The 11,428-nt window shown below is 34.1% G+C and overlaps 1 protein-coding gene across 1 annotated transcript; it reads left to right on the top strand.

Moving 5' to 3' along the window:
• LOC116521566 (vomeronasal type-2 receptor 26-like) lies at nucleotides 1-11,428 on the top strand. Its single transcript, XM_032236225.1, has 5 exons — nucleotides 1-176; nucleotides 995-1,286; nucleotides 6,125-6,988; nucleotides 7,882-8,086; nucleotides 10,530-11,428. Exons 1-5 carry the CDS (start codon nucleotides 1-3, stop codon nucleotides 11,426-11,428), a joined length of 2,436 nt encoding a protein of 811 aa, XP_032092116.1.

The following is an 11,428-nucleotide window of genomic DNA, read 5'->3' as shown; positions in this document are numbered from 1 at the left end:
ATGCCATATGGAGCTCCTACTGTGAAATGCAATGTCCAGTATCCCGAGTACCCAGTTCACAAATATCATCAAGCTGGGGACCTCATCATTGGTGGCATAGCCTCTCATGGAGTTTTTCTATCTTATGCCAAAGATTTCAGAACAAAACCTCCACATACAGTGGCTGAAGAGTTTATGTAAGGAATCCATTTTCATTTGCTATTGTAATTATGCTGATCTTGCAGTGAATGCTGGTATTCCACATTATACTGTAGAAACAATGCTAGTGTAATAATGAAATTCAGGGGGTCTTTTGGTAGAGTTGTTAAGTTGTATAAATAGCATTCATTGCAGCATTTCCAAAGTGCAAACACTATGTTTAATTCTTCTAAATGTAATGTAAAGAAATTTTAATTAAGCAGATGAGTCTACAATTAGCTTTGGTGTCACTTTTAAATCTTTAAAAATATATTAAAATAACATTTTATAAAAAGTATTTGCTTTATTAAAGAGGATTGACCATTGTAGACTAGATTGCATATTACTTTATCCTGTATCACAGGTATTTCCTTTTTTTTTTGTAGCTTCTTGTTTTATTCATTGATAATGCTATAATTATCAGTTGCTCTTATTTCAAACAGATCTATTGTTGTATATAATATAGATCCATCTGAATATACATATAGATGGAAGAATAAAATATATTCAGTCAATTTATTTTATACTATCAACTTCCTCACTAAACCTATAATTGCAATCAAGAGTTTTCTTAAAGTGAAGAGATTTTTCCCTACTTAAATCTTATTTAAAATGTGTCTTCCAGAAAAGTAATTATAAATAATAATAATCTCTATTAAAATTATAAGTATATGGTACTTTAGGTTAAATATTGTACCTGAAAACCTAATGTAATAAATACCATAAAATACTACAGAATAAATATGATGTAACAAATCATAATTTAAGGAAAATATTGACTATGTTGTTTTGATACACAATACAATATTCATTCCAGAATGCTTCCAAAGCATTATCAACATATTCTGGCTTTGGCCTTTGCTGTAAAAAAGATTAATGACAATCCTCAAATACTTCCCAATATCACTTTGGGATTTCAAATTTTTGACAATTACTATAGTGGAAAATGGACCTATCATTCCACTATGCTCCTTTTGTATACATTGGAGAATTTCTTTCCAAACTATATTTGCAACATGGAGAAGAAGCTGATTGCAGTGATTGGTGGACTGGATTCTCTTACTTCTCTTGGCATGAAGACTCTCCTGGACATCTACAAGATTCCCCAGGTAGGAAATGCCTCTGAGGGTTCATATTTGTTCACTTTTTCTCTATTCCACTGGATATAACTCTGGAGTTTGCAGAATGAGTCATCAGATTAGATTAAAGTGATCTCGAAAATAAGAAAAAGTTATTTAGTTTCTTACTCGGAGTAAATTAATTTATTGATATACTCTTTATAATATTAGATAAAGTGATTTCCAAGATAAGGAAAAGTTCTTTAGCTTCTTACTTAGAGTATATTAATAAATAATTCATCTACCAAAAGTTTTCTTTGAATTTTCTTCTTCTCAAAATTCCTGTTTTACGGAATGCAACTCTGGAGTCTGAGTAACTGAGTGACAGATTATATAAAAATTGATATTTATAGTATAGATTCAACCTGACATTTGAGATTATACCTTCACAAAATCCAAACTTTAATAATGGAGATGTGTTGATTATATTTACAATAAAATAATACAATAGCAGAGTTGGAAGGGACCTTGGAGGTCTTCTAGTCTAACCCCCTGCCTAGGCAGGAAACCCTATACCGTTTCACACAAATGGCTATTCAACATCTTCTTAAAGACTTCCAGTGTTGGGGCATTCACAACTTTTGGAGGCAAACTGTTCCACTGATTAATTGTTCTAACTGTCAGGAAATTTCTCCTCAGTTCTAAGTTGCTTCTCTCCTTGATTAGTTTACACCCATTGCTTCTTGTTCTACCCTCAGGTGCTTTGGAGAATAATTTGACTCCCTCTTCTTTGTGGCAACCCCTGAGATATTGGAACACTGCTATCATGTCTCCCCTAGTCCTTCTTTTCACTAAACTAGACATACCCAGTTCCTGCAACCGTTCCTCATATGTTTTAGCCTCCAGTCCCCTAATCATCTTTGTCACTCTTCTCTGCACTCTTTCTAGAGTCTCCACATCTTTTCTACATTGTGGTGACCAAACTGAATGCAGTATTCAAAGTGTGGCCTTACCAAGACATTATAAAGTGGTATTAACATTTCACGTGATCTTGATTCTATCCCTCTGTTTAGGGATAGAATCCTAAACTGTGTTGGCTTTTTTGGCAGCTGCTGCACACTGCTGGCTCATATTTAAATGGTTGTCCACTAGAATTCCAAGATCCCTCTCACAGTTACTACTATTGAGCAAGGTACCACCTATACTGTACCTGTGCATTTTGTTTTTGTTGCCTAAATGTAGGACCTTACTCTTTTCACCACTGAATGTCATTTTATTAGATAGTGCCCAATGTTCAAGTTTATCAAGATCCTTCTGTATCTTTAGCCTATCTTCTGGAGTGTTGGCTATTCCTGCCAGCTTGGTGTCATCTGCAAATTTGATGAGTTCCCCATTTATATTTAATATCCTCCATAGTAGTGAAAGGTTTCTTTTCCTAAAAAACATAAGAACTATCAGATTTTGATATTGACTTGGGAAAAATTAGGATAAAGACAGAATATTTTATATTAAATATTATGCTATTTTATAATAATTAAATTCCTCCATAAAAAATCCCCAAATCCATGTTTAGAAAATACTTTTATGAGACTAACAAAAATAACTGACGTTACTGTTTAAGTTTTTATCTTTTAAAAATCATTTAATGATTGTTAGTTTATATAGTTGGCCACTCCATCACTAATTATGAACCAGTCTGGTGAAATTGTTAAGGCATCAAGTTAGAAATTGGAAGAACTTGAGTTTTAGTCCTGGGCCTGTCACTGTCTCTCAGGTCTAGGAAGGAGACCATGCCAACCCACTTTGAAATCTTCAGGAAGCTATTTAGGTAACTGAGTACAAAATTACAAATTATATAGCTTTTGTTTTCATGAGTTCAAAGTAGTCATATACATGATCAGTGGTAAAAGATATCCCCCTCACACACCAAACAGTTAAATGCATTACGTACCAAACTTACGAGATGAGGTGAATATGAACTATATAAAGAAGAAAGAAACTAAGACAGCAAGCTGGGTTTGACCTCAGTAATGACAGAGAGAAGAATCCCTCTCTGTTGATTAGTAAACAAATTATTTCTGCCTCAAAGGTAGTGTAGTTAACATGCTGACTTTGTAGAAAGGGATAAATATCACACAAATGTTTCTAAAATGTTTCAACATTATGCTGTAATTTCCATGCTTTTTTCTTTATCTATTCTTTGCAAAGTAGTAATCTAAATTTATATAAGTTCTGGTTCTGCATTTGTTCAGCAAAATGGAATACCTTTTTTCGAAGGTTTTATATACTGTTTATTGATTGTATGCTAAATAGCCATCTCAAAATTGTATTGTATCTTCAAAGAGAATTGGTTGTTTTAGGTGAGCCAGTTTTTGGGTACAACAATAATATTAACTTTGCTAAATTGAATAATAATTGCCATTAACAGTTCCAAATCATAGCCATATTTACCCAGATAGTGTTGACATCCAAACATAGAGTATGATTCAGGAAAGTTTGCTACACTTTCTGGTAAAATACTTGGGAAACATAAATATCTGTAAAATTTTAGTTTTCATTTCTTCAGGATGAGATCTCATCTTCAAAACTGAATATACTTTTTAATAGCTTTAGTAGCTTGTTCTTTTAGTGAGAAAGGTGTTGGAATATTCCATGATAATAATTTCTTTGAAAAACCCAACTTTTTGAGATAGCTCCCCCTCCTCCCCATCCCACTCTCCCCAGGTGAAAGTATTTTTGCAAGGAATTAGGAATTTTCTTTCTTAATGTTGACTGAGCAGATTGCCAGTGTTGTATGAAATATAGTATGAACTTTCTAAAATTGCTGATTTTATTTTCTATTCAAATGTATAGCCATCAGTTCAGATTTCTTTCTTTAACTGCTTAGGTTCGATGAAACAAAACCATACGCTGAAGAAAACTAAAAAAACATTCACCAAACCTAATCCCAAATATCTTCACTCAATTGAAGGACATTGATTATAATGATTATGACCGATTATAGTGTAATCATAAGCATTTTCAATCTTTAACTGATTTGAAAATAAAGTGGTCAGTCAATAATTTCAGTATTCCTCTTTCAAGTCTGCTCCACAGAATTATTGTAACATTAGGGGAATGATGCAGGGTATTATTTATTCATTTGTTCATTGGTTTTATCTGCTGTATGGCATTTGCACAAAAGCTTCGTAGGCTATATACAAATATATTCATTCTTATTTGGGGCAGATTTCTCATAAAATCATAGCATTGAACATGTTTACATATCTGCATAGGTTTTCTTTTCTTTTCATTTTTGTTGTTTTTATTAAATTATTTTTAAAACTTTGAGGGATGCAGGAAGAAAATAATTTCTGGTCATCACCTATGTAGCTTCTTTCTACCTTCTTTCTGAATGTAGTTCTTACATTTCCCCAATTCTCTTTTTCCCCAGACTGAACATCTCCTTCCTTGTAGGATATTTCCTCAAGACTTGATATCATTCAGGCTGCCATCCTCTATAAATATGCTTCTGGGAATAGGTTACCCAGATTTCTATGGGACAACTGAGTGTCGTTTCACCAAAACAGAGGAAAGGGAAATTAGAACTTCATATGCATTTATGTAAAGCTTGAAAGGCAGATGCATCTAGCAACTCTTTCATACCTTATTAATAAACACATTCAAATCTTCTTACATGTTCTACTTCCAATCATTGAATCTCCCAACTGGTATGTGTGCCTGTATTTTTCTCTCTAGATATATTACTTTATTTATATCTTTTAAAGGATATTCTGCTCCTGTCAGTCCATTTATTTCACGTCTCCAAATTAGAGCAGTCATATTCTGAGTGTCAACCAGAATTCTCAATGTTCTGTTATTTGTAGCATCATTTCCATAAGACATTTTTAACAAATGTTGAATAATACTGATTCTGCTGATATTCTGCCTTAGTTATTTGCCCCTCTTTCCACTTTTTATACTTGTCGTTTTGCATAGGTCTTCAATATTTCTTTTGCTTTTTCACCAGTCCATCATTTGTAATAAAAAAAATCCCCTCTTGCTTTTCATAATTCTAGCACTGGTTTGATGTTCCTTGAAATATTTTAGACCAGTGTCATATAGCATCGATATTTAATACAAAAATCAATTCCTTTAACAAAAAAAAATCTTTTAAATTAAAACATAATGTAAATTTAACACCAGTTTGCCACATTTTCTCCCAGATGCCCATATTTATATCATTTGTACATAACTCTGTTTCAAATTCAATTTTCTTCTATTCAATTCTGCCTTTTTGTCCATATTAAACTTGTCTTTCATTTTATTATAAGAAAACTATTGGAAGGAATACTGTTCTGTTGCTAATTGCTCTCTTCTCTTTATCTTCACATTCACTTCTTGCTTCTGTTGTATTAATAAGTCCTCATGTTTCTCTTTGATAAAATGCTTCTTGTAAGATAATCAATAATAATAATGTATTTGCACATACTGTAGCTTTGGTTTATAAATATTTCACATATTTAACAATGTGTTTCTTAACCTGGTTTCCTAAAATCTACATTCATGTCCACATTGTCATTTCATAAGAAATCATGCAAACCAAAACTCAGGTTGTGAACATCCATCTCTAACATTCTATTAAGTCTTAACAATATCCATTCCTTCATCCATATAAAACAACCTGCAGCATAGTACAATTTGAGATTAGGTGCCTCTAATCTACCTTTTTTTTGCATCCTGTAAAATCTTGTATAACCCTGTCCCCCCCCCCCCCCCGTGTCATATAAACTTTGATAAAACTTTTTGCCATTGTTTGATAGCTACTTCATTTTTCATTATTGACATAGTCTGGAGTAAAAATACCTGGATTATTCTTTGACATATTTCTACTTTATGGATCTCTTTAGCTCACCTACAGTCCAACTCCAGTGATGAAGGATCAATCTTCTGGTCTCCCTTTCTACCAGATGGTTCCTAAGGAAGAGCTTCAGTATAAGGGGATTCTGGCTCTGCTTCTGCACTTCAGATGGATATGGATTGGAGTGGTAGTTATGGATAATGAGAACGGAGAAAGATTTGTGCAAACTGTATTTCCCATGTTTTCTCAGAAGGGTGTTTGTTTTGCTTTCATACAAAAAATCCCTGTTGTAACATTTATTAATGATTTGTTTGAGATGCTGCATAAAGGGGAGAATATTTATAATGCTGTGATCAGTAGTAAAGTTACAGTAATACTTGTCTATGGTGAATCTCATTCCCTGGGATTGTTTAGATTTGCATCTTATCTATCAGATGAAGATGTAGACAGTAAACCTAGGAAGCTCCTAGGAAAACTATGGATCTTCACTGCCCAAATGGAGATTGTTTCCTTTGGATTTCAAAGATATTGGGATTTAGGAATTTTCCATGGAGCTTTAGGTTTTGCATTTTATTCCAATGATGTGTCTGGATTTCAGCAGTTTATTGAGAATCGAAATCCGTCCATCACAAAAGGAGATGGTTTTCTCAAAGGATTTTGGGAGCAGATCTTTAACTGTAAATTTTTAAGTACATCTATCCATCAAGACGAGGTGAACATTTGCACTGGCCAGGAGAAATTGGAGAGAATCCCTGCACTCTTTTTTGAAATGTCCATGTCTGGCTATAGCTATAGTGTCTACAATGCTGTCTATGCTATAGCCTATGCGTTACATGCCATGTTTGCATCTGGATTCAAACACAAAGCAGTGGTGGATGGTAGACTATATATTCATAACCAGCCATTTTGGCAGGTAATGTAGCATATAAGCCCTTGCGTCAACTGAAAAAAAAGTGACTTGCTTTTCTTTTCCACCTCATTAAATTATTTCAATTTAATGCTGTCTTGCAATTTCCACTACTGGATTATCTGCTTTCTTTTTGTTGTTGATATAAAGAACTACTAGTTTCTAGTATTAGTGGCTCTATTTGCAAGAATTGGAAACTATGAAATTAATGTAAGTAATAAGTGTATTTTGAATAATTAATTAAATGCATGCATTTTTAAAAACCCAGAATCATTTGATTTACAGAAGCTTTTTCATGTTTAGCATTTATAATATACTAGCTGAATATCCATACTCCACTACAAAACTATGTGATTGGGGTTGATAAATCGACACTTACAGCTTGAAAATTAATGAGTAATTATGATTGGCCTCTCCTCTCCCATTCTCTCCCTCAGGCTTGCTCCACAGAAACATCTCCTATCTTTTCCCGTTCTCTCCCGCAGGCTTGTCCCACATAATCCTCCCTGATCCTATCACTTCTCTCCCTCAGCCTTGTCCCACATAATCCTCCTCTATCTTATCCTCTTCTCACCCTCAGGGAGGCACCATTGATCCTCTCCAAACTCCTAGTCCACAGGCCAGATGAGTCACACCCAAGTGGCAGTTGGAACACAGATCTTTTCAGGTGGGGTGGGGGAAGAAGAACTCCTTAGCCTCAGAGCGTGTTAATAATAATATAAGAAATACTAATGATCTGATGGTCGTTTTGAAAAATCCTTTCTAAGTGAGCATCTAGAAGCTAAGAGGAACATACGTGCCACATTTCAAATTTGTAGGCTTTGCTGTTCTGGAGATTTCATGATTGTGGCCTGAGTGGTTTTTGCATATATAGATTTCCCCTTTTCATTATATTCTAGCTTTCTAATTTCTTGAGAAATTCCACATTTAATAACAGTATTGAAGAAAGGATAACATTTGATAAAGATGGGAATTTACTAGCTGGATTTGATGTAATCAACTTTATCTTTTCTGAAAACCAGACAGTAGTGAAAATAGGACACATAGATTCACATTTTTCTCCAGACAAAATGTTAATCATCAAGAAAGATGCCATAATATGGAGTAGCTGGTTTAACCGGGTAGGTTCCAGGAATGGATTACTTGGAAAGTCTTTGTTCCATGTGTTATCACTGAATCTTAGCCATTATTTTAAATCTGGTTGAATTATAATAGATAACCTATTAGGATCTTTGGTCTTATTCATTAATAGAATTTATTGTAACTGCTCTGTAGTAGATGTGTTAAGTTTATTATTAAGTATTGTAATAAAATTTAAAATCATAGTAAGCTAAAAATCACATTTACCTAAATAACATGAAATGTACAGATATGGACAAAATAGGCATTATTTCAAAGCCAACACTATATAATTATTTTTTGCTGAAAATATTTCTACATACAACTAGGATTGACAATTAATTATATCAAGGTTGACTAATACCAGGAATATGCAAATACTTTTCAAATCTTTAGAAAAAAAAAACTACAGTGGTTTAGTTCCTCTGATTTATCCCACTGAACAAGAAAGGAAACAAAGAATTTGTTTTATTTATTAGTTTCAAAATGTAAAAAGAGATCAGAACCAATAATAAATAGATAAATAGAATTGGTAGGATTCTTTTTTTTTAAATAATGATTTTCATTTTCATTTTTAAAAAGTTAAAATACAAAGCTAAAAAGGGAACCGAGAAAAAATAAATCACAGGGAAAAACAAAAGAAAGAAAATATTTAAAAAGTGTTTTAAAAAACAATAAACACACCTACACATAAATCTCTTTAATCTTTTCTTCATCATTTTATATATATTACTGAAGTTGGATAATTATTTTTAACTATTATGATTCCTGAAAATTGAAATTGATCTTACAATGAGTAAAATCAATGAGCATATGACATAGTTCGTTGAGGACATAAAAAAAGCTTTATTATGTAACATTATAAAAATATTTGAAAATCTTATCCCTGGATTTTAAGAGGCAGTTCAATATTTCAAAAAGAATATTTCCTAAAGCATGATATACAGATATATTATGCAGAAGGAAAAGCCTCCAGAAAAGAAATGCTTCTAAGGGTAGCAATATTAAGACGGTAATTTATTTGTTGGTTTGTTTCTTTACAAGATAGTCACAGCCCGTTTCTCTCTGTACGCCAAGCTGTTTTCCAGGTTCTAGTAAACAAGTCATAGAGGGTAAGCCATTCTGCTGCTACTCTTGTAACCCGTGTCCAGAAGGGAAAATTGCAGAAAATGAGGGTAAGGGTAGAAAATTATTGGTATTCTTTTGCTTCCAGAAAGATATATTACTTGTATATTACATGAGTGTATGTGTATGTATGAATACAGCCATACATTGACATTATGTATATCATATATATTTAGACTGTGTGTGTGTATGTGTTTACACACACACGTAAAACACACACCTATTTGAATGAATGAATGAGCTGGAAGGGACCTTGAAGGTTTTCTAGTCCAGCCCCCTGTTCAAGTAGGAGAACCTATACTATTTCAGATAAGTGGCTGTCTAGTCCAGTAATGGGAGTGTGAACTTGTCAGGACCACAACCCAGAAGAGGAGCTGCCCAGGGGACATGCATACACTAGAAAATGAACTTCTGGTTTCCAGCACATGCGTGCTGGCCAGCTAGTCTTCCAGTTATTGGCGTACATGTATGTACGACTTACATGTGTGCTTATGTCCAAAAACGGAAGACCAGCTCTTCTAATTTCTGGTACTGCCACACGCATGAAGGCCAGTTGATTGTTGCACATGCATGCATGCCAGAAACCCAAAAGAGGAATGAGTGACCCTGCATGTGCCAGGCAACATGGAGACGGGTGCCATAGGTTTGCCATGTGTCTTCTTAAAAACATCCAGTGATGGAGTGCCCACAATTTCTGGAAGCAAGCTTTCCCATTTCCTGTTTATCAATTTGTAAAGCCAATTTTGGAAACTTGTAAAACCACCTCCTTCTTTTCTAATAATAGAATATTGTTTTCATAGTGTTCCTTCCAGATATTTGTTATATATTATTTATAAATGTACACACAAACACACCTATCTATTCTTTGTTTGCCAATTTGTAAAGTCAATTTTGTAAATTTATAAAGGCTCCCCTCTCCCTTCCCTTCCTCCTCCCCGCCTCCTCCTCTTCCTCCCCCTCCCCCTCCTGAGGTTTTATAAACTTTGTTTAGGCATAAAGACTAGAATGGGAAAAAATCTTGAAACCTACTGTATTGCATAGATAAAATATATAATAGACATGATTCCATTTCCTAAAATAATTTGTATAAGACATGGTCAATATGTTTGCATGATACTTTCAAATAGGAGTATAATGATGATGTTATTATTTGTTTACATAAGAGATGCATATCTGATAACTAAGACATTTATTTCCTACTTGGAGTAAAGCATAATGTAATATTTAATCTGATATAAAATTATAAAGGCTATAAATGTTTATGAATCCATATGAGTTTGATGATACATTCTTTCCATTTCAGATATGAATGACTGTTATGATTGCACAGATGAAAATTATCCCAACAAAAGGCAGGATTCATGCATCCCCAAAGATATAAGTTTCTTGTCGTATAAAGAACCTCTGGGGATCACTTTAGCCTGTTTTTCTCTTTTCTGTTCCACAATCACAATTCTGATACTAAGGATATTTTTAATGCATCACAACACTCCCATCGTCAAAGCCAGCAATCGGGATCTCACCTATATTCTCCTTGTCACCCTCCTGCTTTGCTTCCTGTATACATTACTATTCATTGGTCAGCCCAATAAGGTGGCATGTATTCTTCGTGAAACTGGTTTCAGCATCATCTTCTCTGTGGCTATTTCCTGTGTGCTGGCCAAGACTGTGACTGTGGTCCTGGCTTTCATGGCAACCAAGCCAGGAAGCAGGATGAGCCATTGGGTGGGGAAAAGATTGGGCTATACTTTTGTTTTATTAGGTTTCTTAATTCAGGTTGGGATTTGCATTATATGGCTGTCCATCTCTCCTCCTGTCCCAGATGCTGACCTTCACTCAGGAAATGGAAAAATTGTCCTACAATGTAAGGAAGGATCCATTATTATGTTTTACTTTGCAAGGTGTTATATGGGCTTTTTGGCTATGACCAGTTTTATAGTTGCTTTCTTTGCAAGGAAATTACCGGATACTTTTAACGAAGCCAAGTTCATCACTTTCAGCATGTTGATTTTTTGCAGTGTTTGGCTCTCCTTTGTCCCAACCTACCTGAGCACGAAGGGAAAATACACAGTGACTGTGGAGATCTTTTCAATGTTAGCCTCAAGTGCTGGGTTGCTGATCTGTATCTTTTTCCCCAAATGTTACATTATTCTTCTAAGACCAGAGCTAAACAACAGGCAGCTAAAAAAAAGGGTGAAGTAG

This window comes from Thamnophis elegans, chromosome Z (genome assembly GCF_009769535.1).
Source record: "Thamnophis elegans isolate rThaEle1 chromosome Z, rThaEle1.pri, whole genome shotgun sequence".
Classification (NCBI taxonomy): domain Eukaryota; kingdom Metazoa; phylum Chordata; class Lepidosauria; order Squamata; family Colubridae; genus Thamnophis; species Thamnophis elegans.
Note: the sequence above shows the minus strand (reverse complement) of the source record. Positions and strands in the feature narration are given on the sequence as shown.

Bases quoted from the DNA above. Each gene is read 5' to 3' on its own strand.
- LOC116521566 (XM_032236225.1), top strand. From the start codon at position 1: ATGCCATATGGAGCTCCTACTGTGAAATGCAATGTCCAGTATCCCGAG. The intron at 1,287-6,124 runs GTAGGAAATGCC...GGATCTCTTTAG, and splicing joins ACATCTACAAGATTCCCCAG to CTCACCTACAGTCCAACTCC. The intron at 8,087-10,529 runs GTAGCTGGTTTA...TTTCCATTTCAG, and splicing joins GAAAGATGCCATAATATGGA to ATATGAATGACTGTTATGAT.